Here is a 27,421-nt window from a genome sequence, read left to right on the forward strand (position 1 = left end):
TCCACCCACCCACCCCTGGGTTGCCCTATTTGCAAGTGAAGAAGTATGGCAGGAATGTCAGATACTCCACTTTGCTGATGGCTGATGAATACTCCTGTGAACAAAATCAAGAAGAAAAAAGTTTTAGTGTAAGTGAGTTTGAATGCTTCTAAAGGTGCACCCCTCAAATGTGGTATTATCAAATATGAAAGATGAAAATGTCCAGATTTTTTAATCATAAATGTGTACATCCATATCAAAATAATGCACTTGTCGGCTGCTAAATGTGCCTCATTTCACATAATAGGTAGGAATAAATACCACACTCATCTCAAGTGGAGGTCACTGCAAATCATCCCCAAGTGACATGGTTATGGAATGTTCTCTGTATTAATAAGCCATGTGACTTGGGGATGATATAAAGTGACCCCCACTTGAAATGAGTCTGGTATTTATTCCCAGTTATTATGTGAAATGAGACACATGTAGCAGCCGACAAGTACATCCTTTTGATATGGATGTACACACATGTATTGGCTACAATAAATTGCAAAAATTGCAGAGATATACATTTTTGGAATTACCAAATACCAGAATATTACTGTAAATTGCCCATATATAAACCGTAAACTGTCTTAAATAATTTGCAGAGTAAAAGTTGCGACCATTGGCAAACCCAATTGAGCACTTCAAAAACTTTTTCCTCTATAGTCTTTATAATACAAAGGGACAGTCTACAGTTATCTTAGGTTCATCAGTATGGATGATCACAACAATGTCTTTTCAGGAGGAAGACCATCGAGTAATAAGCATGCTCACCTGACCTGATGAACAAGATGCTACAGGGTTTCCTAGATGTAAGTCCCCAAGACTTTTGAAATAATTCAAAAACCAATTGATCATTTGTAGAAAAATGCAACTTTTTTTGGCCAAAACTTTGGCCATAAATGGCTGTATTTCTTAGCTATATTGAAGATTATAAAAGGTAGCAACAAAAACCTGCTCACTTGATGCACAACTAACCAGTCATGAGTTCCACTTCAAAATAAGAGAAATGAACGATTGCTTTTTGGATTATGCCAAAATGTCATAGGGGGACTTACATCATGGGAACCCTGTATTATACCATAATTCATCAAAACTTTGTTTCAGTTCATATTTGGTAGGGCAGTAGGTGTGTAATTAGCTGGTTGTGGTATCAAATCATGTACCGTATACTAACCTAATCCAGCAGATGTGTGTTTCCAACACAGCATTATAACAGTGCCAATGTCACCACCAAAGTAGAAGTGAAACGAAGTGCATTCTCAGCTAATACCTTTTGAGACCCAAGGTTTATTATTCATTTATGACTACATGTATTAAATTTCAATGTTTATCATGGTTAAGCTTCAACTGGATAAAATTATGACTAATGGCCATTCAATATACCTTGTCAATAGTTTGTAGCATTGTCTTATAGAGCTGTGTATGTATTTTGAGATCTTTATCAAATGCCATCGTCAGTATTTCTTGTAATGCTTCTATAGATATAGATCCTGTCTGCTGTCGATCCACAGTAGAAAACAGAATCTGTAATTATAAACAGATATCATTTTATTTACTACAACTTATTAATCAAGATATAAAGTACTAAAACACATTGCAAGATCAGTTCAATTGCTCAATGCATAGCTGACCTACAATTTGGTTCACCTTATGTTCGGTAGTGACGTACATGTGTATTTTGCTAGCCGCAGTATCGTATCATGCACATAAAGTTAAAAGCTCTCAGTGTGCAGACACCCCTACATTTTGGGTGGGTGCATATTTTTACAATGTTTTATAAATACATAATTGCAAACATATAAAATGGCTCAGAATGGCCATCCATCATCACTAGTGTGTCATATGTTTCAGACCATGATCCAGTTTAATATATCACAGTTTGCTTGTTGTAAAGACTCTGGCTGGGCGCTTACAGGGCGGCCCTGATTTGGTAAAATGATCTAACTTGAAAATTGCTGTTTCGAGTTTTTAAGTTTGAATACTTGTCGTTTTTCTTTTTGAATAAAATAAATTATCAAACACATCTAATATCTTAGAAAATATAAAAATCTTTTTCATGTGCAAAAATTTGGCTAATTTGGTTGAGTAGTTTTGAAATTACAACCATTTTTAGGAAGTTAGATTGTTTTACCTCGTAACAAAAACAAACATAGGGAGACTCATTAATTTGGTAAAATGATCTTTTGGTTGTTTTGCTGTGTTATCATCAATGTGTTAGGGGTTATCTGACGGTCTCTAGAAGGTCTTGGCTAATGTGGTAAAATGATCTAACTTTGAGATAGCTCATTTTACCACATTAAATACATGAAAAGTGACAAAAAAGTGTCAAGATAGATTCTGCTATCTTCAAAATGAAGCACGGTGGTGATTTGAGGATGTCACCAATGGAAAGAGCACCCTCACATTACCCAAGATGTGGATTTATCTCAAAATGTCCAAATTTCAAGTTAGATCGTTTTACCAAATCAGGGCCGAGGGGCATGGGTGATTATGGAAAGAATACGGTACCTGCTTTGAGGGGTATGTCTACAAACTTCCTAACATACACAAATCTAATCTTTTGCAACTTGGCTTGGTCCGAGTTTTTTTTGTCCAAATCATTTTGAAACCCATACTCCCCCTGTATTATGATGTTACCTATATCTTCCAAAACTGGGTGAGCCTTGTACCCAATTGTATATTCTATTCAAAATTGATACACCCTGTGTGGATGACTTTAGCAAAATCTTCCACAGGGGTAGTGTGGATTGGAATAGCCTATTGTGACCAAAGCATTATGATTCTATGTACTTGATGGCTCTATTTGCTACTACATGTATTATACTTACCACATACTGTGATATCAATTGCTCAATCATACTGGCATCTACCTCATCATATGATGCTTTGAGCTGCTCAGGTAACTGCAGCATTTCCTCACATAGGCAGGTCACAGTCACATACTCATCCATTCCAAAGAAAGTACTGGCACTAACCAACTCATACACCTGTAATCAATAAACATAAGAAATTTTTGATAGATAAACAGATTTTGTTATGGATAAATTTAGATTTTTTTAAAAGTTTATTGAATGTGATTGAATTGGATTTTTGAGGCACACAAAACTTTGCATACTTTTGATAACACCTTTTTCCTGTTACAGTGGTGCATGAACGACAGCTGCTAGGGCCTCCACTTTTGTCATTTGTGGGAGAAATGTACCAAGTCATCACAAATTGAAGATTTGGACATCATTTTCTATGCAGTTTGTTGTATCACTCAGCAGAATTAATAAATTTCCATCACCCACCTCACTTTATATTATTCTGCAAACATATGTATGTCAAATCAGGAAATGCAAAACAAACCATGATGGTATCATTTTGTGTTTTTACCACTAATTCAATGAAGGTTTAATAATGGAATCGAAAAAATCTTACCAAATAAGAAACAATAACTTCTGAACAAGACTTCAGATTAACTGCTGCCACCCAAGGAGATAAGGATGACGGTTAGGTTTTAAGGTCAGGATTAGGGTTAGGGTTTTGGGTTCGGATAATACTGGGAGTAGCCACCACTATTCTGAAGTTTTACAATAACTTAAGACTACCTCCAAGAGATAAGGATTATGGGTATGGTTTAGGGGTAAGATTACGGTTAGGTTTTTAGGTTGTGATTGGGGTTAGGGTGGTAAGGAGTATATGGTTTTGATTAAGGTCGGAACTATGGTTTTGGATAGTAATCAAGTCCTTCATCTTGATCCTTTCATGCTAAGATATATATTATGCATTTCAGTAATAATTTTAAAATGTTTAAAAAAAGGGGGGGGGGGACTTTGCAGTGTCACTTTCAACTGTTTTTTATCATTTTAACTTAAAAAAAACTTGAAAAAGATTAAAAGAAATTCAATGTATTATACTGCAACTACAACAAACAAGATTTTGAAACCATAAATGAAATAAAGTAGGGATCAATGAATTAATACACAAATGTAGTGAAATAAAAAGCTCAGAGTTGGGAAAAAAGCAAATGAAAATAATCATGAGAACTGTTATAAATAAAGGAAGCTAGAATGGAGTTACCAAACCTGTACAACCAGAGTAAAACAGCAAACTTTTGTAGTTGAATTGAGCTCAAAACATAAAAATGTAATCACAATGTTAAAGAGACAATCAGAGCCTTGTTAATCCATGACACCCTTAATTCTGAAAATTTTTATTTTTGTACAAAATATCAAAATGATTGATGGTACCCATCAGTTTTGATAGTTATTGGAAATTTAATCTACTTCTCCCAAATGCAACATTGGATCATCTTGAAATGACCAAAGAAAAAGAAGAATTACGCATCACACACTAGCACAATTAAACATGAAATTCCAAATGGAAACATGACTTGCTTTATGACTGTTAATTATTACATTTGAACAAATTATGTGAATCCTATGTTGCATTTTGATGTGGCAATCACGTCCATAATCACTAGAAACTGATAGGTACCAATCATATCAGAATGGTCGACTGCAGATCCGTCGGATAACGGTTTTTCAATGGGAAATGAACTTTGCTGCTTGAATGATGTTACGATGAGATTATAGCATTTATTCCGTGTTGAAAGGCATGTTCCGACGTATCTGCACTCGACCGGCCTCATATTTGATACAGCCAGGATAAGCATCAGGGTTTTTCTTCAAATTTACTCAAAGCTTGTTGATTGTTTGTTGGAGCAATTATGCAAATGAATTATACAGAAACCTCTGATTGTCTCTTTAAATCAACATTTTACTGTGCAATGATTATGAGTACTAGAAAATAAGTGTTTCTATAATCTATCTGGCTTTCTCAAGAAAGTGACATCAGTGCGTGCTCCAGTGCACGTAGTATAAAATTATGCACAATGACTCATAGAAATGACATGTTTGCATGTGCAATCAAAGGCGGTACATCTGTACACGTGCATCTGTACAACTCTGACAAAGTACCGATATTCTTGTGAAAGCCAACTGGATTATAGTGGAGGAAGCATATTATTTTTCTAATTAATATAAAGCTTATATAATATTTTTGGCAAAAAATGGAAGGCTTGGCAATTAAGATATATAGAAATAGAGAACACATGGTTATATATAATTCCCCTTGTGAGCATAACTATTGTACTGCCCTTTGAAGTTCACACCCATAAACACAAGACTAGACAACACTCACCCTTATATACTACAGGTTGAACAGCAATGATAGCAAAAAGCAGACCATTTTGAGATGATGTTAATGGAAAGACAATTTTCCAACAATTGTAAAATATCATTTTGATTTAGTGTAATATTTGCTCAATTCAAACCTTTATAAAACATCAACCAATCTTGTTTAATAGTTTTTAATAGGATATTCCGCACATGAACGTAGCAGAAATATTATATTTGATCAATTCTTTTCTGTGCAGTTTACACAAAGAATAAACTAGAAATTGGAGCTCACAAATGCACAATGACATGGTCGAACAAAGATATTTGAATTGGTTCTGTTCTCAGATTCTCAGCAAATATAGATTAGTTTCTACATATACACATTTGAATAGTTACAACTATATTCATTATTGTAAGTTCTCCTCATGTATACTGACATATAATGACACAGTCTGATACAACCAAACCAAATGAGGCAATTATTTGAGCAATTATCATTGTCCGCTTTCTCAATAACCTTCCATTCTTTTGCTAAAATCCCTACATTCCTATAGGTTGCTTACTCATGAGCTTCTATAATGCCAATTTTCTTTGCATATATTTTTGCTTCCTAGTTTTGCTTGTTATCTTAGTTTCACAATTGCTACCTTTAGCCTGATTGGTTCAGATTACTTCACATAAACACCTCAAAAGAAATAAGTCCCCCTCTGAACATGTCGTCATAACATCGTAAGGTTTCGTTTTGTACCAACAAAACTAACTTTGAAATAATTATATGACTGTTTACTAAGTGCTGTGTAAAAATGAGAGATTTCCATGACTTCAGGGCTGAATGAGCCTAAATTGAAGACAAAAAGTGCCCTTTTCAAAAGTCACAAAGTAGGCCTATGCTTGTCACAAAGTAGGCCTATGCTTGTTAACTGCAAGGCGTATTGGGACAAGGAATGGAACTGACCATCTTACAACTCACTGTGCTGAACTCTGCACCAAGGGGATTTGCATGGCTGAATGATCAAGAATCGATACACATTTCAGTAAATGTTCACTTGGTGAGGATTTTAAACTGCACTCAAACACATGGGGTTTTCCATTAGTAACAAGCCATGAATCAACTTTTGTGACAAGCATAGGCCTACTTTGTGACTTTTGAAAAGGGCAGTTTTTGCCTTCAATTTAGGCTCATTCAGCTCTGAAGTCATGGAAATCGCTCATTTTCACACAGCACTTAGTAAACAGTCATATAATTATTTCAAAGTTAGTGTTGTTGGTACAAAATGAAACCTTACGATGTTATGACGACATGTTCAGAGGGGACTTATTTCTTTTGAGGTGTTTATATATGTGACCTGCCACTAAGAAATGAGCGTTAATTTGCAAGTTGGTAGTTTCGGTCCTGGCTGCTGCGTTAGTGTTCTTTGTTTCACACACACCTGTTCAAGCCAGTAGTATGGATGTCCTTTGTGAATGGCTGCACAATGAGCCAATCATGAAAGACATACTACTGGCTTGTACAGGTGCACAGCAAACAAAGAACATCAACTCAGCAGCCAGGATGTCTCGGAACTACCAACTTGCAACTTAATGTCATTTTGTGGTAGCAGGTCAAATTTAATGAATAACAAAAGAAGGACAATTAATGAATATGAATGAATGAATGACTGTGATGAAATGAAATAAAACACAAACAGAAGGACTTCCAATTCAAGGTTTTTAACCTTGCATATGGGTCAGTCCATGTCGAAACAGATTGAGTGTACACCCACCCTCTTGGATTTTGCTCTCCTTTGGCTCAGAGGTACCTTTCATGGATCCCTAGGTGAGGTCACAAGAAAAAAATTCAAATTCCATTTCGTTTGCGAATGGCGGGCAATCAAAGTTTGGCGACCTCGACCAAAATTGTGAATTTAAGGGGTCCAAATGACAAAGTGCTCTCTTTGAGGGACACTTTCTTCTTAATTGAATCAGTTGTGATCCTCTTTTTGAATGTGGTCACTCACTGGCTGTGTCTGAAATACCTAATGCCAAAAAGATAGATTTGAATTTCGTTGGGATTTCAGAGGGGTCAAAATCAGCACTTCGTACTGTTCAATACAATTATTTTGATTTTGAAGGACCCATGATAATGTCACAGTGCACTTATAGGTCCTAATTATGTTCAGAATGGATTAACCATATGCCAATGTCTATGAGCAATTAAAAAAAAAGAGAAATTTCTAGACCCCTACAGAATTTTAGGCCACCCCTAAAGTGGTTCAGCCACAAATGACACTTAAAGTCGGCAAATTTTGACCCCTAATAACTTTAGGTGTACACCAGATATGAATTTCTAGTCTTTTGCATCTGAAAGAATGTAGTTTAATGTTACTAGGAACATAAGATTTGTTTTGTATTTTTGTGTTTTAGTATTAAGTTGACGCTTTCAAAAATAGTCATTTTTGCCTAACATACCATGCATACAGGATACGGTACAAAATGCCAATTTTAGTATGATATTTTTTATATTTTTGATCACTTTATAGCCATTTGTATTATTTATCCTGATATTTCAAGTTGCTCTTGAGTCAAGTAATAAGAAAAAACTACTTTCTAATCCTCTGTATGGATTTTTAAGGGGGTCAAAATGCACTTCCTGGCAACGATGCACATGCAAAGTACAGGTTATGGGGTCAAATTTTCAGAATGCTCCCAATTATGTCAAGTAATATATCAAATTACTCGTATGGTCATGAGGATTCCAAAATGTATAGTTTGTTATGTGTCAGACCTTTCAGGAGGCGCTATGACGAAAAAATGTTCATAGGTCAACGACCTTTTGAAAGTATCAAAACACAAAAAATACAAAACAAATCTTATGTTCCTAGTAACATAAGACTACATTCTTTCAGATGCAAAAGACTAGAAATTCATATCTGGTGTACACCTAAAGTTATTAGGTGTCAAAATTTGCCGATTTTAAGCACCATTTGTGGCTGAACCACTTTAGGGGGCCTAAAATTCTGTAGGGGGTCTAGAAATTTCTCTTTTTTGAATTGCTCATAGACATTGGCACATGGTTAAGCCATTCTGAACATAATTAGGACCTATAAGTGCACTGTGGCATTATCATGGGTCCTTCAAAATCAAAGATAATTTGATTGAACAGTATGAAGTGCTGATTTTGACCCCCTCTGAAATCCCAACGAAATTCAAATCAATCTTTTTTGGCATTAGGCATTTCAGACACAGCCAGTGAGTGACCACATTCAAAAGAGGGTCACAACTGATTTAATTAAGAAGAAAATGCCTCTCAAAGAGAGCGCTTTGTCATTTGGACACCTTAAATTCCCAATTTTGGTCAAGGTCGCCAAACTTAGATGGCCCGCCATTCGAAACGAAATTGAATTTGAATTTTTTCTTCAGACCTCACCTAGGGGTCCATGAAAGGTACCCCTGAGCCAAAGGAGAGCATAATCCAAGAGGGTGGGTGTACACTCAGTCTGTTTTGACATGGACTGACCCATATGTTATGATTGCACCTGCATTTTTGAAAAAGAATCTTGTATGTTAAACAACAAATCAAGTTGAATTTTAGGGTCAGTTATTCTAGAGTCCGAAGTTTACCGTTATCTAAAATCCATTTTCCGTGTTGTAATCCGTGTTGTAAAATTTGTAAATCTGTGTCATGAATAAAGCTTAAAATGTATAAACAATGATATTAATGTCACAAAAAAGTGTTCAATATCGCGATCAATGTGTTCTAATTGGAATATTCTCACGATAATAGGCCGACTATTACAATGTTTTTAGGGATATAGGGGGTTCATTCCTTGATAATGTACCTTTATTTCGGTATTATTAAACAGTATTGATTGTTTTTAACATTTATTTCTCTTATCTTTTAACAATTTTTGTCACATCATACAAAAATGTCATTTTCCGTGTTGTACCTCCGATTCAGTGATTTTCTTCCGTTTTCCCTAAAACTTCGGACTCTAAGTTATTCAGTGCCTATTTTGACACATTTTCCCTCTGAAAAATATTCTCAGTGAAACAGGGTACAAAAGATGATTTTTTTTACCAAATTCCTTCTGAATGGGACAAAATTAACTGGCCCATTTGCTGATTATATGCACCTGACTACCTTCCTTCACATCACAACAATTTGTAAACTGCTAGAGCTTGCTTAATAATAAGATTTGTCACCACAGCACATTTTGACGAAAAGTAAACCTGCCTAAATTGTCACTTATTGCAACGCTTAAATGCATGCAAGATGTAAAACTCTATGTATTGTCCTTTATAGTTACTGTCGCACCTAACCACATTTATTATTTTGACAAAGCTGTAAACATCATTATTTATCAACAAACAACCTATTGATAAATCCTATGACCCTACCTCTTTGATGAACTTTTGCTGCCCTCTTGTGAGCGTATCAGGTAATGTCCTCTGCAGCTCAGCCATACTTATATGCCTATGAACAGATAAGGTGCAAAATACACAGAATTCTGTCAGAATAACTTGCATTTTTCAACAGGGTCTTTTAAAGAACAGTGCATACACATACATGTAACACTAGTGAGTGTCAAAATAACAGGCCATTCTAAAAGATAACCATATAGGATTGGTTAATGTGCTAATAGGCAGTTTATTTGAATATACCTTCTGAGAAAGATTCAAACTGAATCTTCCAGAGGGAGAGTGAATATCATACAGGATTGGTAAATATGCTAATTCCATTTGAAATTCATACTCCCCTGTGGAAGACTCTTCATAAATCTTCCACAGGGGTAGTGTGGATTTTAAATGGAATAGCCCAATAATCAAAGTACCTACCCATCTTGGTCCGAGTCCAGTTTACGGAAGACAGCAGCCAATTCCTCCCTCCGTTCTGCCGATATATTGAGTGTCAGATCAGCAGACTTCAATGGGTTGGGGGATACGGCTTTAGGCGTTGTTGGACTGAAGGGTAGACGTAATCTACTGTTGGCATGTTCATCTTCCGGTGTCATTTCTATCTCCATCTCGGATTCAGGTCTGCCATGGCCAGTAGTAAGTGGTCTGCAATTATAACTACAAAGGTTAAGGATATGCTAGACTGAAGGAATAATCTACTGTTGGCATTATCAACTTCTGGCATCATTTACATTTTTGTAAAAAAACAAAATTTAAGTACTCTGTCATCTGGAAGTAATTGATTATTTTTTGACATTTCTTTAATCAACCACAAATGATTGTAGCACTTGGCTCTAGGTCCAGGGACTCTCCTCCCCCCCCCCCCAAAAAAAATCAAAACAATTTTGGAATTCTGAAAGTTCGTAAATACAATCTGACATCTCTGTAATATGTATAATAAGCAATCTTACTACATTGCCAACACTGTATGTCCTGATCAGGGTTTGAATTCGTTTAAAAAAATTTTGCGTAGCAGTTTTGGGCTAATTCATCATAATCAGGATACTTCCATAAACTAAAGCACTATGCAAAATTGGGTAGCAGTTACTTCAAAATAAGGAGCAAACTGCTATGCGATACAGCCAAATTCGAACCCTGGTCCTGATATGTTTTTTGATTGTAATGCATGCTGAGAGTTTAACTTTTAACAAAAATGTACGTCTGCTCAGTTTGGCTTCCCACCACATGATTTTCCTTTGCATGTGTGGAAGTTGTTTAATTGTGAAATAAACCAATTTAATAGCAAAGAAAAAAATAACCAGTTTTAAGCCTGAATGTACGATCTTTTTTCAGAATATACTTTTGTTTTTTTCAAAACCGATTTTTTGGCATGTTTGTAATACTTACACATGTTCCAAGTTACATCTATGAGCAAACTGTCAAATTCGCCCTATTTGTAGTAAAACCACTAAAACGGGATGATTTTCTGTTGGTCCGACATATTATCATAATTTTCAGATTATGATATGTTGGAATGATCACAAATCTTAGTCTCCTCTGGGAAGCCAGTTTGTTTACGCTCCCTCCAAACATGTGGAGGGAGCGTAACCAAACTGGCTGCATAGGAGACTAACTCTGAGGCCACACTTAGCGTCCTAATCCAAAAAGTGCGAGATATGATGTTGTTTCTTTGCAAATTTCCAATGTTTTTCGCGTCCAAATGTATTGGGAACTTTCATAATGATTGCATATTATCATTTTGGAAGAAAAAAAGAAAAATTTGCAAAGATCGTACATTAAGGCTTTATAGTCTAATAAAGACCCAATGAACAGATCACCCAGGTTACAATGCTACTGAAAATCACTGGCAAGTTCAGAATTTTGATTGCCAATGGCCTATTCCTGTTGTAATCCATACAACCCCCTACGGAAAACATGACCTTAATCATCCATGTAGGGAGTGTGAATTTCAAATGGGGTTACCTGAATGGGCGACTCCATTTCAAATCTACACCCCCTGTATGGAAAATTAAGATCATGTCTTCCACAGGGGGTGTATGGATTTCAATTGGAATAGTCCATTTTGTCCATCTCTTAGACTCTGTCTTACCTATCTTCCCCAGTTTGCTCTTCATCAGGTAATATAACCTCTGGTGTCTCAAGCATTATGTCAACGGATGGTTCCAGTAGTCTGTCATTATTGGTGGATTCTTCAGTGACTTCCATGTCATTGTTTTTGTCTAAATCTTTGGTAGGAGATTCCATCCTGTAAATAAGGTCAAAGTTGTAATTATTAGCATGCTACTACATTAATATTTTACTGTATCATATGTTTATGTATTATACTGATGTAATGTACCACATAATGTACCAAGGTTTGTAAACTATTCAGTATCGAAGTTAAGTAATGTTACTCTGTCAACATGATCACGCGCTTGAGTAATGAACCACGATCGAAACAATCACCACACAAAGTATATGGCATTCGAAGGCATACTAAAATAGCGTGATCCGGTAACCACAAGAATTACGTAACCACTTCGATGCTGAATAGGCAAAATATCTGATTCTCGATCATGGGAGGATGTACCTTCTGTGTCAGTGCACTGGTTTCAATGAGAATGCTGTCAGACATAACGTTTATCAAGCTTTTTACATGTGGCTGACTCAATCAGTGTCAGAGCCACTTCTGTTGAAAGCTTGACAACTTTATGACATATCCGATGGCATACTTGAATTACCAACATGAGAGCCTTCATACTTATTCTAAATCTTCTTAAATTATAAGCATACTCAAACATTGAGGTCCAACACATATATAGTCCGTCTACCTTCCTCGAGTCAGTAAATTGAAATCAAATTTTGAGATTTTCTCAAAAACTGTTAATTTTTGCAGGAATTTGTTATGCAAGTTGGATTCCTTGCATCACTTGCTTTCTGAAAATGTATACTTTTATATAATTCTCACCATTGCATTTAGAGATACAATAAAAAGCAATATCTAATTACTGACTCGAGGAAGGTATACAGACTATAGGAAGAAGAATAAATAAATAATACAGGCATTTGTATCACCATGACATTTTTCACCCTGTTGTGGCAATAACATCAACAGGTTGAAGCATGCAATGTCTTTAAGCGTGTGTGTGCAGGTAAACGGTAGCGATTTGAGGCTGCGTCACTGCCACATCAGGGTGAAAAATGGTATAGACTTATATCCAATGTCACTGCCACATCAGGGTGAAAAATGGTATAGACTTATATCCAATGTCACTGCCACATCAGGGTGAAAAATGGTATAGACTTATATCCAACGTCACTGCCACATCAGGGTGAAAAATGGTATAGACTTATATCCAACGTCACTGCCACATCAGGGTGAAAAATGGTATAGACTTATATCCAACGTCACTGCCACATCAGGGTGAAAAATGGCATAGACTTTCACTTATATCCACCACATGGATCTCAATGCAATGTTGTGAAGTGCAATATTATACAAATATTAACTGTCTATGAGTGCGATGGTCGAAATATAATCACGAGGTGAAAGATGGATTGTTCCATTCCACTCGCCAATACATCTTTCACCAAGTGATTATATTTCGACCATTACACAAATTTAAGACAGTTAATATTTGTTTTATATCACTCATACATAAATTTTATTATTAAACACTGTTTAATGTAGGAAATACATTTTTTCATCAACATATAACACCATGTTTTGCCGTGAAATACTTCACATTTTGAGGTCCACCCCATAACTCAATCGACGAGTCTAAGAGTCAGCTCACGGCTTGGCGCAAGCGCACTACGGCGCAGCACTATGATGGTAAAAACTATCACACGGAGAGGCTGATGGTAAAAATGATAAATGGTAATCAACCAATGAACTGTCTAGAATTTATGTATGAGTGATATAAAAAAAAATTGTGCTATAAGCGCAATTTAATGCAGGTATGGCACAATGAGGTGAGCTGGATAAAATAGGACAGGAATATAGGAAGAGGTCTCATTTTAAAATGTAGGAAGCAAACAGGAGTACTTGGGGGAAAAACCTGTGAGGATGGCCATGGAGTGGATTGGCAACCATTCTCACTTTATGCTGCTGCGGGGAATCGAACCTGGGCTGCAGTGGCGAGAGGCAAATATCATGACCCTACAACACCAACCCATCTTCCCTTCTACAAGTTCAACTACCATGTCTATACATGCATGTGCAAGAGGGTGTAGTCAGAGTTGACCCAAATTAATTAATCAACTTTACTCAAAGATATGCATTAAACTATGGAGAATATATGGATTTGCTGAGGCAAATGGGAAGAAGCAAAAAGGATATATCTATAACAAAAACACTTTCTTATAAAGTAAATGGAAATACTGGGATTTGAGTATGGAGGTGTGAATTTGAAGTATGTGCCAGAACGGTAAACTGCATATCCGTCAATACACGCTTTTTCAATGGGAAATGAACTTTGCTGCTTGGATGATGTCACGATGAGGTTAGCATTTATTCCATATTGAAAAGCGTGAACTGACAGATATGCAGTTGACCGGCCTCGTGCTACCACATTTCACAGCATTTCTACAGCGTAAATTACAGCACCAGGCCCGTACGCTGCCCCAAAAATTTGCTTAAAAGATCCGCATTATGGGAAGACGGTCCTCCTCCCTGGAATAAAAGGTCCACTCTTTCAAAATCTGCACCCCCACACAAATCCTGCATATGGTTATGTACAGCACATCTTATTTTTACAACAGAATTCAAGAGCAACATAAATTGAACCTCTAAACAATAATTGGTATACTGTGGTTAGCTTCAATAACAATACTTGGTATAATTCTGGTTTGCCCTGCGCACCCTGTGTTTTAGGGTTAGGGTTATAATTAGGATTAGGGTTAGGTTTATAATTAGGGTGGGTTAGGATTAGGGTCAGGGTTATAATTAGGGTGTCTTAGGATTAGGGTTGGGGTTATAATTAGGATGGCTTAGGATTAGGTTAGGGTTATACTTGTGCGCAGGCTATACCAGAATTATTCCCAATAACAAAACAGATAGTAGCAGTGTATACAATATTTTACCATCTATAACCCCAAATCTCACAAACATGACTTCTGCCTATGACTCTGCAATAAGAAATGTATGGGAGTATCTTCTTGTAAACAAGTCATTATAGTAAATTAAAACAATATATATCTTCATTCCCTATACAAACAGTCAACAGTCCACATTCCCCCAGTGGAAGATTTAAGAAATATCTTCCACGGGGAGTATGAATTTCAAATGGAATTAGCAGATCAACCCACTACTCGAAACTAACCCTCACTCTGTGGAAGATTCAAGAAGAATCTTTCTCAGAGGGAGTATGAAATTCCTTATATGTTCATTCCATTGGAAATTCCCAAAATTTTCCACATAGGGAGTGTGGATTTAAAATGGAATAACCCAATGAGCATGATGAAACCTGAGTTTCTTTAAAATATAGGAACTGTTAACAACTGGTAATCGGTTGTTTTGAGGACCTCATGAAGAATCCAAACATTTTTCTCATAGAAGAGAGAAATATCCTGTATGTGGGATGCAAATGCAGGTTTCTCAAAAGGTCTAAAGCAAAATTTTAAGATTCTTCAAAACTACCTGAAAAGCAATTGATGCCAAGTCATTAACTATCACTTTCCAATTACACCTGTATAATTGTGTCTAATTTTAACTTTATTATTATTTTGACTACATGTTTCATTTTTTAAGACTTTATTATTTTTTAAAGATTTTCTTATTTTTATTATTTTAACTACATCTTTCATATTCACAATCTGCACAAATCAATCATACATTGACTGCTCCGTGCCAGAAGTGGGTGAGTGCAACACCTGCCCTTTGAACATTTAACAATTTACACACAGTATATTGAACTCATCTACACTTGGCAGCTACACATGACAGCTATTGCACATGCCCACTTCTGGCACTGAGTAGTTGGCATGTACATGTACATACTTCAAGAAATAGAGATAAATGATGAATTTCTATGGTTTCAGAACTTACTGTAGTTGTGGAAGAGCGCCACCATCAGGTTTCTCGATATTCTTACTAGCAGGTTTCGGTTTTGGTACTATTTTTCCTTTCTTCTGATCCGCCTTCCCTTGCCCATTCCTCCTCACCTCACTTCTTTCTCTCTTCGATTTCTCAGATTTCTTATCGTATTTCCCACGACCTTGTACATGATAATCACCCCTGTTAGATGGTTTACTGTACTGTTTCGACTTAGACTGTTGCACAGTTTGTTTTGTATTAGTGCTGTCTCCATCAGCCGAGTGTGATCTGACTGTGTTAGAGTCCGAGTCCGAGTTTATAGCGGTCTCTACTGGTATTGAGATGGTTGCTGGGGCAGAGCTGGGGAGTGCATATTCAGCTTGCAAATTTTCTTGCCATTCTTTGAGTTTTCTGTTACTGGAATGTGATCTGATGGAAAAAATCATTAAAAAATTAGTTTTGACACATTATATTTAAATTACTATCCGGTATTTTAGAGGTAATAACACCAAAACTGATCATAATAAGGTCTGATGAGAATAGGTTACCTGAGAGGGAGCGAAATTTGATGAAAAAGGTCAAAAATGGGCCAAAAATACAAAAAGGTATAACAACCTTAAATATCAGATATTGAACTGAACTAATACATGTAACATCACTGCTCTTCTCCATCTGACTCATTAGCTCAGTTGGTAGAGCATCGGTCCGGTGATCCGAAGGTCCCAGGTTGAAAGTCTGGATGGTCAGTGAATTCTGTTAAAAACCTTTCTCATATTTAAATATCACTGAGGTGGTCAGCATCACATGAAGGTACTTCTTACAGGGGGAGCCTTTGCCCCCTGCTATGCCAGGCTCCCCCTGCTATGCCACTGCAGAGTATCTAGAAGAAAAAGGGCATCTGTACTTACGCAGGAAGCTTAAAGCCTTTTCCCGTATATAATTCCTGTATTTCGCTTGGTACTACTGTATTTCTCAAATTGGTCATTTCATCTCTATAATCATCTCTGGAACCAAAAAATTATCAGAACATAACATTATTTATGAACAATCTGCAAAAATATCACAAAATACTCCTTCACTACTTTTCATAATGTAATATTTAAAGCTTGAAGATTATATTAAAATGTCTAAGAAGAGCCTAAGAACTTTAAAGGTTGGTTTATAATCCCCAAAGCAGCATGTTTTTAGGTCAAGAAAAAATGTTGTTTGGTTGTCCTTGACCAACTTGTGGAAGACAGGGATGGTCGGTCAGATTTATTTTTCAAAGGTCATAGCCAAAATCAACATAATTAATAAAGACTAAATTGGGATCTTTCATTACTGTATTACTTCATTCATGTTACAGTTGTTTAAATATCTTTTCCAAATGGCAACATTTCGAAAAGGAAAAAAAATTCTCTTAATTTCCAAAATTAGGGCCGGTATTCTTTTGTACAGTAAAACAACATTTCTCCATTTTCAAGATTTCAGGACACCAAAACTACTTTTGTTTTGGCCTTAGCTTAGGGTGTGGTGTTACTATCTGAGGTGCTGTGAGGCAATAAACCTTTACACAAAATGATTGCCCGATTACAAAATATAGACCTACTTTGGATACAAAGTCCCCATGGCTTTACACCTATGCTAGGCATGTTCATAAAATTTTGAAATTTAATAAATTCATCTAAAATTGCTTTCATTAAAAAGAGAATTATTTAACTGAGGGGTCAATCATGTATGTAGGCCTACAATTGGCAATGTTATGAGGAAAAGTATGCTCGCCTGAATGTCCCAAATTTTGTGTCCCAGCATTATCAATGGCTTAATATGTGTGTATGTATTTTATGGCTAAATTTTTTTACACAAATGTGCTAATGTTTCATGAAATGTGGCTTTCACTACTTGATAGTATCAAATAGTATTCAAATGTAGTTTTACTCAAATTCATGTTTGAATGGAGTTTTGAGGGTCAAAATCCAAATTTTCTTCCTTTTCCTATTTGGTTTACACAGTTAAAACAGGATCTTGGTGCACAAGAAGCCCATCCTCACATGTTAAAATGTTATACACTATTCAAAACCTCACCTCAATTCCAACTTAGTGACTTGTCCTCCGATATGAAGGTCGTTGAAACCCTTGCGATGTGCTGGCACGCTATATCTACGCTTATGGCCTCTCATCTTCTTTACATGCTGTTCTTCAGCTTGGAATTTATCTGGCAAGCTTAGAGGGCTCCTGGAGTAAACAATTAAAAAGATTAATGCTATAACCTAGCAATTGCAACAAAGTTTTTTTCAATGTCAAGACTCTGATGGTTTGGCACCTAGATCATGGTATACAAACATTTACTGCTCATGAGGGATCTGGTGGAATCTATTGGTACTGTAGAATGTGGGCCAGCAATGCAGTGGCGTAACTAGGGGGCAGGGTGCCCTGGGTGCCACCCTTAGGGGGCGCCAAATTGACCAATTCAGCATTGATTCTGCGCCTCTCCAAGTGATGAAAGTCAAAAATTTTGCGCGCTTTGGGTGCATTTCAGCACAAAATCAATTGAAAGAACATTTTAAGATCGAAATTCAACTTCTAGTAACCAAAATTAATTAGTAGTAGACCTTATTTGTCCAAACTTTTACAATTGTTTCAAGAGTTGATATATGATATGGGGGGTAGGGGCACCAATTTTGTTTCTTGCCTCGGGCCGCTACCAACCCTAGTTACGCCACTGCTGTAATGTCGTTATTTTATCAAGTTATCATGGAGGAATGTTTGATATTCCTGCATGGTACATGAACTCCTTTTCAATCTTGAAGTAGCCAAACCTCCTTCGAGGACAGAGTGAAAAACGGGTACATTTCTTAAAAAGAGCATATCTTCAAAAGTTGTGAGCCGATTGAATTTTTTTTCTTTTTTTTTTTAAAGCTAATGAATAAAGGTTTTTTTACAAATATATTTGATCAACTTTTCTAAAATTGAGAAAGAAAAAAAGAGGGCGCAATGAGGGTTCGGTTTTTCTTGGGACACCCAGTAGCTCCTCAATCTTGACTCCATAGGAATGGTCTATACTGGTCTATACAACACAGCTGCACAACAGCGTGACGACTGTCCGAATGTGTATGACGCAGAAGTAAATCCGACCATGCCAACTCCCTTGTGATTGGTGTGTATTTTAATTATTGTAACCAAGGTTGTGCGTTCGCGTAGTAATTTGAAATACGTAATATACGATCGCAGTTGGGTCCATCGAATACAGCTGTTGGGTCGAATACAGCTGTTGGAAATTTGTGTTCATTCAATTGAAATTCCCAGTATAGTATGTATGTAACAGTATAATATGAAATGATTGACTTACTGTGTTTTTGTATTTGTAGTAGTTCCTCCATTTTGTCCCCATAGGAATGGTCTTGTATGTACAGGTAACACTCTGGATTTCATCAGTGGTGTTGGCAGTGTCTTGTACTGAGTTAGTCCAGCAAATAGGTCTCTTTGACGCTTATTAAGAGGAACGGTCTTCATCTGAACAGATGATCTGAGACAATCAAACCAGCAAATATAAGATTTACGTACATCATATTATCATAGTAAAATATATGTTGTGGTTTGACCCAACATCTTTCCTTGATCATGTCATCAATTAAGGGGACAAAATTCTAAGCAAGAAATGTGACACTAGATGGCAAAGAATAATGGAATCTATCTAGAAAAGGAAGAAAAAACATAGTGACTTTCTAAGTCATGTCTATGACCCTATCATCACGATGAGTACTATACCCTCTACAGGCCGAAGTTCATCATGAAAGATTTTGGGTCAAAGTTGAACACTCTGAGGAAGAATGTCGCCAAGAAATTCGAAAACTGTCAGGTTACTTAAGTTTAACTGCTTTGATTTTGGAAAATAGACATTGTACTCTGATTTTCTACAAAACTGATGAATCTATTTACAGCTAGACGTATGTTGTGCTATTTATTTTATTTGTTATTATTTAGTTTGGTTGCTGGAAACAAATTATACTGCTCCTGCTCAGCCACAGAAGGTCTTGCTTATAGTGCGCTACAGACAAGCACAATGAGATGCTCAAACTGATAAGTTGTTTTTGTGCCTCTCTTAACCAAATCTTTTACCACCTTGATGTGCCAAAATATGCTCACTCAAAACTGCTCAGCCTTGCCTGTGAGTTTGTCAAACATTACCCTCCCCCACACGAAATAATCACTTCACAGCCCTAATTAGGCTTTAAGTTATACATTTACCTGAAATTGATATTGCGAGGGATGTAGCACATGAATTATGTCGGTCTGTTATCTTTCGTAAGCCAAAGAAAGAAAAAAAGGTTTGTCTCAAAGCTTTGCGGCAGATTTGTAAAATTACAAGATATGAAAAAAATTTGTTAGTTTTTCCGGAAAAATCGGTGAAAAGACTTTTTCTCAATACCAAGTCGGGAATAAAAAAAAATCGCATTTCAAATTTGTTTTCAAAAAACTTGTGAGCTTTGAGACAAACCTATTTTTCTTTGGCCTTACCTTTCCCCAGATGACACCATTGCTGATCTCATAGGGGGGTCAGTAAATAAACTTACCTGAAACTTTTAAACTGATACGGCAAGGGGTTTGGTGCATGTATTCTGTCAGTCAAGTCATCTTTACCGACATCGTCAAAGTCATGTTCTTTTACTCCTGGTTGGGACTTCTTTATCTACACATTAAGAAAATTACAAAAAACAGTTACAACCCTCACAAAGTTTATTTTATATAAAGCCACTACCCAGCAAATACAAAACGTTTTAAAGAAAATGTTAAAAAGGGTACATGGAAAACGTTTGAATAACATTTTAAGATAGTTTTGAAAACATGATTCAAAATATTGTAACATATTATTTAAATGTTGACAATATATTTTGCATAAATGTTTACAAAAAAGAATTATAATAAAGTTTTTGACACCATTTTCAAAATGCTGTTGTAGCATTTTTTCACTTAAATAATTAGAAAATATGTTCACCACCTTTATAAAACCCGATATTTAAATGTTATTAAAATGTTTCAACAAAAAACTGTTTTATATATAAACCTGTATAACATTTTAGAAACATTTGTGTTTGCTGGGTACTTACTTGAAACACCAGATGTACAAACTGTGTGGTCTTACAATGTATACTATTGGGCAATTCCAGTTTAAATCCATACACCCCCTATCATGGAAGACACAACCTTGTTCTTCCACACAGGGAGTGTGAATTTGGGGTTACCTGAATGGGTGACTCCATTTGAAATCTACATCCCCTATGTAGAAGTTTGAAGTTGTGTCTTCCATAGGGGTATGGATTTCAACTGGAATAGCCCATTATTTGGGTATGAGCTCCATGTTTACACCTGTTGATATTACTTCATTCCCATGGAAAATGAGAATGTTCAAGTATGGTGGCTCATCCTCAAATACCTATGCCCTTTAAGTTCCAATACCACAATATTAATAAATGTGTGTCATTAACATACATGTGTGAAATCTCTGAAATAGAAATTATACATGTTATTTTTCAACACAAAATGTGAAAACAAAACTTATCAAAGTACATCTACCAGTGCATCAACCATAACAACACAAAAAGTGCAACCAGATTACAAGCTGATCAAAATAGGTTTGTCCTATGAGGATTGTGCTGTGCAAAGGTGATGTGCTCAAAAATTTACAATGTGCAAGTTAAAACCGTAGACCAACAGGTTACAAAGATTGGTGGTTTGGTGCTAATGTATAGCCATATCCCGAGTATTACAGACCATCTCCCTCATATATCATATCATGATATCATGCACTACATGTATATGGGCACCACATAATCTCAACTCTGCATGCATCTGATGAACATAGTGCAAAGCCCAGCATTCATATTAGACTAACTCCATCAATCGTCTACACTGCGTATGATTCAGTTGATGAATGAGGGCAGCAGTCTACATTCGAATACTAATGACAGTATGAAATGGGCTATTCCAGTTGAAATCCACACACCCCTATTGAAGACATGACCTTAATCTTCCAGTTCATCAGGAAGTGTTAATTGTAAATGTGGTTACCTAAGTGACTCTATTTGAAATCTACACCCCCTGTGTGGGATATTAACAATGGGGTTGGCTAGCTGAACGGGTGATTCCATCTGAAATTTACACTCCCTGTGTGGCAGATTAATATCATGTTTTCCATAGGGTGTTTATATTTCAACTGGAATAGCCTATTTTTTTAATTCATGACAACTTCACACATTTTGCAATTGACATGGATTCAGGAAATTTTCATGCTCGCAAATTGTGATGGTAAAAACTATGAAAAACTTTAGTATTCTTTTGTTTTTTCAACAATTACTGATCTAGTAAAAATATTGAATATTGACAATCAATCAACCAATGAACTGTCTGGAATTTATGTACATGTACAAGTGATATAATGAAGGATATGCAGAAGATAGTCTAGATGGCCTTAACATTATAATGGCTAAACTGTAAAAGGGTTATCTTCAATAATAATTTACTTTCTTTTGCCATGGTTTAAGTTAAGGCTCTTACCAATTCCCGGGTACCCAAGTTCCCGCCCATTCTTGGCCTACCCGGGACAAATGCCCGGGTCAGAGTACCCAAAAAACATCCAAAAAATGAAGGTTGGAAACCAGAGAAAGGCTGCTACGGTACTTAAAAAAAACCAATAATAATAATAAGTTGGATAAAGATTGAACAGCTAGCAATATATACTAATTCAATGTGTCCATGCCTGTTCAGTAGAAGCAAAATTGAAATGTACAACTTAATCCAACTTTGAATAAAAAAATGGCAATTTTTTTGTAGCAGCATTTCTCTGGTTTCCAACCTTAGCAGTCAAGTTAGCTCATCGATAAGGCGTTCGACTATGGTGCGAGTTCGAACCCTGGTGGTGCCTAGTACACTCTCATGGAAAAATTAAGTTTCCCCTGGACAAGGAACTTGCTGCTTATTGTCTCGTTTCTAACCCGTACGGAATTCGGAGAGCAGATCCTGGTTGCGAAGGTTATTTGTGGAATGTCTAGGGTGTGCGCTCTTGAAGCTGCAAAGTCCTCGAGTTGATGTTAAATGATTTTTGGAATGATGTGGTGCCGTATAGTGGTCAGCGACAACCTGTAAAGTGTGCCGAAGCTTGTGGATCAACGTCTAGGCGTTGTGCTTGTCTGTAGCGCACTATTAATTGCTGGTTTTTTAATAACAAGTAATTTATGACCTATAACTTCTTTTTTTCAATTTTTTTTACTATTAAAAAAAAATGATTTTTTTGTGTGTGTATTTTCGGTACCCGGATTCTCGCCCAAAACTTCAATTCAATTGGGTACCCGAGTACATAATAACCTGTTAGTTGAGAGCCCTAGTTGAAGTTAACTTTTCTATTTGCATCATGTAGAAAAAGGTTGTAACAAACAATTAGATTTTAAACAATGTTACAAAGTATTTTCCTGACTGTCTTTACAAGTTACATCTTTTAACTATATCAGATATGAGAGTCAATGAAAAAGAATGGACCACAAGCTTTGTGGTAAATGGAAGTAATATGTTAAACACCTTAGGCTGAAGTAACAATGAGATACACCCTTTTACATAGGGCCAACTTAGAGTGCAAGAAATCAATACAAACACTTGTGCTGCTGTTAATGTGCATCTGTAAACTCAACGATGGGACAAGCTCACGACTCTGACATGCCTTCTCTATAGCTTGCTGAATACTACGACCGCCTCCTTCACGAGATACGCCCTTCTGCTTGGATGGAACCTGATGATGGGATCAAATGTAAATGAAAAGAATTAGTAGGTGATATTTCTTACAGCATTTTAGACTTGCTAATTTTAAGCGAACCTTTCGTGAGTGTCATGAGATGATCAATTAAAGTAAAGCTTCCTTAATTAAGCTCAATCCTCTCCATGCAATCCTCTTCAACTGTTAAGGTATGACAACTGATTCTATTCTTATCATGTTGCTGACAGGGTGTTCGCTAGCCACCTGTCCACCCATCGACAGGTAAAATTAATGGCTGTGATATGCTAAATTGTATAAATTATCCTTGGGTACTCAATTGCCCAGTTACTGTAAGCACTGTGCAATATTATGTGTACCCCTGGGTGGTGAATTCTCAGAATGGTTCCACCAAAAATTGCTTGCTCTCCACCCTTTGGCTGGTCAAAAAAAAAAAATTGCCCTCCCCCTTTTGAAGTGCCAAAAAACCTTTGCCTCCCCTTTTACGTGCCAAAAAATCTTTGCCCCTCCCCTTTCATCTTGCATGTATGCAAGATGTTCTAGGGAACCAAAATGTAAAACTTTAAAATGTCACTTTTCACTTTTCCCCCTTTTGACCTGCCAAAAATTGCTCTCAATTCCACCACTTTTGACCTGCCAAAATGCCCCCCCCCTTAGCCTGCCAACCCCCCTCACAATAATTCACCACCCGGGTTCAAACATAATTATTTCACCACCCTGATTAATCATCTCAAAATAGAAACAAAACCCAAATTACAAAATGTAAATCCTAAAAAGAACAAAGAAAGTTATGAAATATCATGATGTAGCTATGTTAAAATGAAACTTGAGAAAGAATCTTTGAAAAGATAAAAAATTAAAATGTCTTCAGAAATTAGTAAGAGTGTTAATGGTTTCTTTATCTTGCCTCTCAGAATCCCAAGTATGGTACTGGTAGTCTGGTACTGTACCTGGCAGCCCCAGAGCCCAGACAACCAATTTTTAGTCAGATCAAAATTCACAATCTAGATCAGGACTACATGTTGTATCATCAGGTACCATAAAGACAATAACTGGAAAATGATTGAAAGCAATAGGCCCATTCTAAGAGCAAATTTTAAAGGTTTATCTAACTATCAAATACCGGCATGCATACAAACCTCTAATTAATCTACAAAAAATGTAGTACTTATATTCTACTAGCTACTAGAATGTATCGAATTAGTATTCAACCACTGTGTCATCTACCATGGTAAAAGAGATAAATGTATGGCACTATATTGCTAAATGAAGGAATGAAGTCATTGAGATGAAATTTTTAAATATTGTTTTTACCCGCAGCAGTCGCATAAGAGTTGCACCTGGAAAATCTGAATGAAAAAGGTATGGTACTGTACTTGTTACATACATACTACAATTTACAAAAAATCATTTAAAATAGAGTCTTGGTCGCATGTCATGAATTGGTCATCTTTTGTGTAACATGAAGTAAAATGAGAAAAATATCACCAATTTTGATTTAATTCAACACAACTTTTAATGAATTTTAGACCATTATAAGTATATATTTCTGGAAAGCTTATATTACAAGGATGCCAAATCAACACAGTATAACATCATAATACAGGGTGGGTAAGAAATATACAGGGTGGAACAACAATAAAATTAACATTTTTCTTGTCATGGCAAACTCCAACTGGTCCTTTTCTGAAAGTTATGTAGATCAAAATAAATATGGATTCAGAAAGTCATTGCATGGGTCCTTCAAACAAATTAGGAAGAAAAAGTTTGGTATCCCTTGCGTTCAACATACAGGGTGGTCAAAAATTGTAAAATAATTTTTACAATTTTTATGACATTTATCAATCAAAACTTTTTTCCTCCATTTCTGGCACTAAAACTAATAGCATAATTGAATTCCTCATCAAATTTCCTTAAAAATAGGTGTAGGCCTACTTTTGAATAAGCAGGGTGACTCAAGCAAGAGATAGTCCATTTAGAAATGTCGGAGCATAATATGCACACTTTGCACAGTAACATATAGGGAAAACTGTCTTAATTAGGATTTAATTAGGTAATTTATTAGTTGCATCTTTTGTTACAGTTGATCTACTATGAAGTAGATCTACAATCCAGGATGATATATTTGCAATTTGAGGTCCATGCTAGTTGTACTTTTTAAGATACAAAGGTTTGAAGTTTGCCATATTTTCACAATTTTGTGTATTACCCTATGGGGCTCCCCCGACCCGGCTCCCCCGACCCGGTTGTCAAATTGACTTTTTGTATTTAAAAAAGAACATAATTATCTACAAAATGACACCAAACTTTCTACAATAGGTATTATACATTTAGAATAAACCTAACTTGAAGTGTGACAAAAGCGTTTTCATGTTACGGCTGCTCCATTTTTGGGTGACCTATTTGTGACATGCGACCTGTTATGAGTTTAATCTGTGTACAAGGCTACACATTCCAGGGTCAGAATTTCGGCGTGAATCAGAGAATCGATTCTCGTAAACAGATTTGCGTGAATCAAAGTTGATTCCTGCAAACGTTTGTAGTTTACACAGAAGTTGATTTGCAAGAATCAAATGATTCCCACAAATTCATTCTGCAAGAATCAAGATTGATTCCCGCACTGTGAAACGAAATTCTGACCCCGACGTTCAAAGGCAAAGCCTAACTAATTGCATACATATTTTTAATTGTTACCGGTACGGTACTTGTTTTGTAGCCGCAGTTTTATCTTTTACAAGGTTCCTTGCGCCAGGCAGTTAGCAGTACCGTTACGCTTTAAAATCTGCAAAACATTATCGACTTTTGTAAATTGTATCGACTATATTGTATTAAACTGGGACAGATTGGTGTAAGCAAAGTTTAAATGAAGTTTTTGAACAATTCTTGGAGCAAAGTAAACGATTTTGTACACAATATCTCTACTAGAGATCTGTGTGTCCTTTCTCATTTCTATATATAGGTGATTACACAGAAAGTAATTAATTCAAAGAAGACATGATGCGTGCATAAAGCACAAAAGAAATCCATGTCTTCTGAGGCAGATTTGAAGAAATGACCTTTTGTGAAATCACCCCAATTTTTTTTTTTTTAATAAAAAGATAAACACTTCTTACGCTTGGTAATGTCGGTTTCAGTGCATCTTTGCTAGCATTAGATGGGTCCTCAGCACCACCATTACTCTGGTCATATATCTGTGGAAGCTCAATAGCAGACCTGCCTGTTGCATAGTGTCCTCCCATGTCACCCGGTGGTGGAGTTGCTTCATCATAGTCATAGACAACCCCACCAGGTGTTGCTGCAGCTGGTTGAGGGGAGAGTACTGGAAATGTTTGCTTATTGGGGTCTGGAAGTGACGAGCCCAATTCATCCATTGTAATCAGCATAGTTTTAGCAGTGTCTTGAATTCCTACATTGCTAGTTTAGGTCTTTGGTTGTGTGTAGCTTCCGTGCAGACGAATACATACTTTCACTGATTATGAAACTGAAAGTATTTAATTTTAATGAGGCTGTAGTAAATTGAGCCTCTTCATGGTCAATGTCAAATAAAGTAGCTGCACATGCATGAATAACAGTGTGCTTTGAAAGGTTGGGGTTTTTCTAGGGTCTGTGGTGTTAGTGTTCACGCCATGGTAATCCAATTAGTGAGCCACATTTCACTATCATGACTGTTCACATTCACGTCAATCAATGTTCATGATGTTTCATTTTCAGTAAGCTTAAAAAATAAATAAGTGATTTAAATAAAACTATACAAATGTACAATGGTACAAACGTTTTCTAGTCCTACTCAAATTTCATTCACGTCTATTTCCATGTCTGACAATTGTGTTGCTCGCAGAAAAGACAAATATTTCGGTCCTAATCTTCTGACTTTTCAACTCCACCATCACGCATCGAAGAGTCGCCAGATCAACAACAGGTGCAGGGAAAGTAAATTGGTCTGCACATGCGCAGTTAGTTAGGGTACCACTTTCTTCTTCCAAGTTTGCATTCATTTTTAACCCAAAAGAGCAAAATGAAACTCATTATTTTTCATAAAGTACGAATACACACTTAACGTGTATATTTCTGCATTATTTT

At 36.3% G+C, this 27,421-nt stretch overlaps 1 protein-coding gene across 2 annotated transcripts; it reads right to left on the minus strand.

Moving 5' to 3' along the window:
* Positions 1 to 27,421, minus strand: LOC140166215 (uncharacterized). 2 transcript variants are annotated; one of them, XM_072189616.1, is made up of 13 exons: positions 26,455 to 27,421; positions 23,225 to 23,359; positions 20,154 to 20,269; positions 18,929 to 19,105; positions 17,665 to 17,814; positions 16,509 to 16,604; positions 15,613 to 16,029; positions 11,674 to 11,829; positions 10,005 to 10,229; positions 9,567 to 9,642; positions 2,856 to 3,014; positions 1,411 to 1,551; positions 1 to 94 (listed from the first exon to the last, which is right to left on the minus strand). In XM_072189616.1, exons 1-13 carry the CDS (start codon positions 26,722 to 26,724, stop codon positions 26 to 28), a joined length of 2,187 nt encoding a protein of 728 aa, XP_072045717.1. In that variant the 5' UTR covers positions 26,725 to 27,421; the 3' UTR covers positions 1 to 25. The 2 variants fall into 2 exon arrangements, with proteins under 2 accessions (XP_072045717.1, XP_072045718.1); XM_072189617.1 differs by having other exon boundaries at positions 23,291 to 23,359; positions 26,455 to 27,420.

The sequence above is a fragment of the Amphiura filiformis genome, chromosome 12 (genome assembly GCF_039555335.1).
Source record: "Amphiura filiformis chromosome 12, Afil_fr2py, whole genome shotgun sequence".
Lineage (NCBI taxonomy): Eukaryota > Metazoa > Echinodermata > Ophiuroidea > Amphilepidida > Amphiuridae > Amphiura > Amphiura filiformis.

Bases quoted from the DNA above. Each gene is read 5' to 3' on its own strand.
- LOC140166215 (XM_072189616.1), bottom strand. From the start codon at position 26,724: ATGCTGATTACAATGGATGAATTGGGCTCGTCACTTCCAGACCCCAAT. The intron at 10,230-11,673 runs GTAAGACAGAGT...TTATAATTGCAG, and splicing joins GAGCAAACTGGGGAAGATAG to ACCACTTACTACTGGCCATG. The intron at 3,015-9,566 runs GTAGGGTCATAG...TATTGATTACAG, and splicing joins AGCAAAAGTTCATCAAAGAG to GTGTATGAGTTGGTTAGTGC.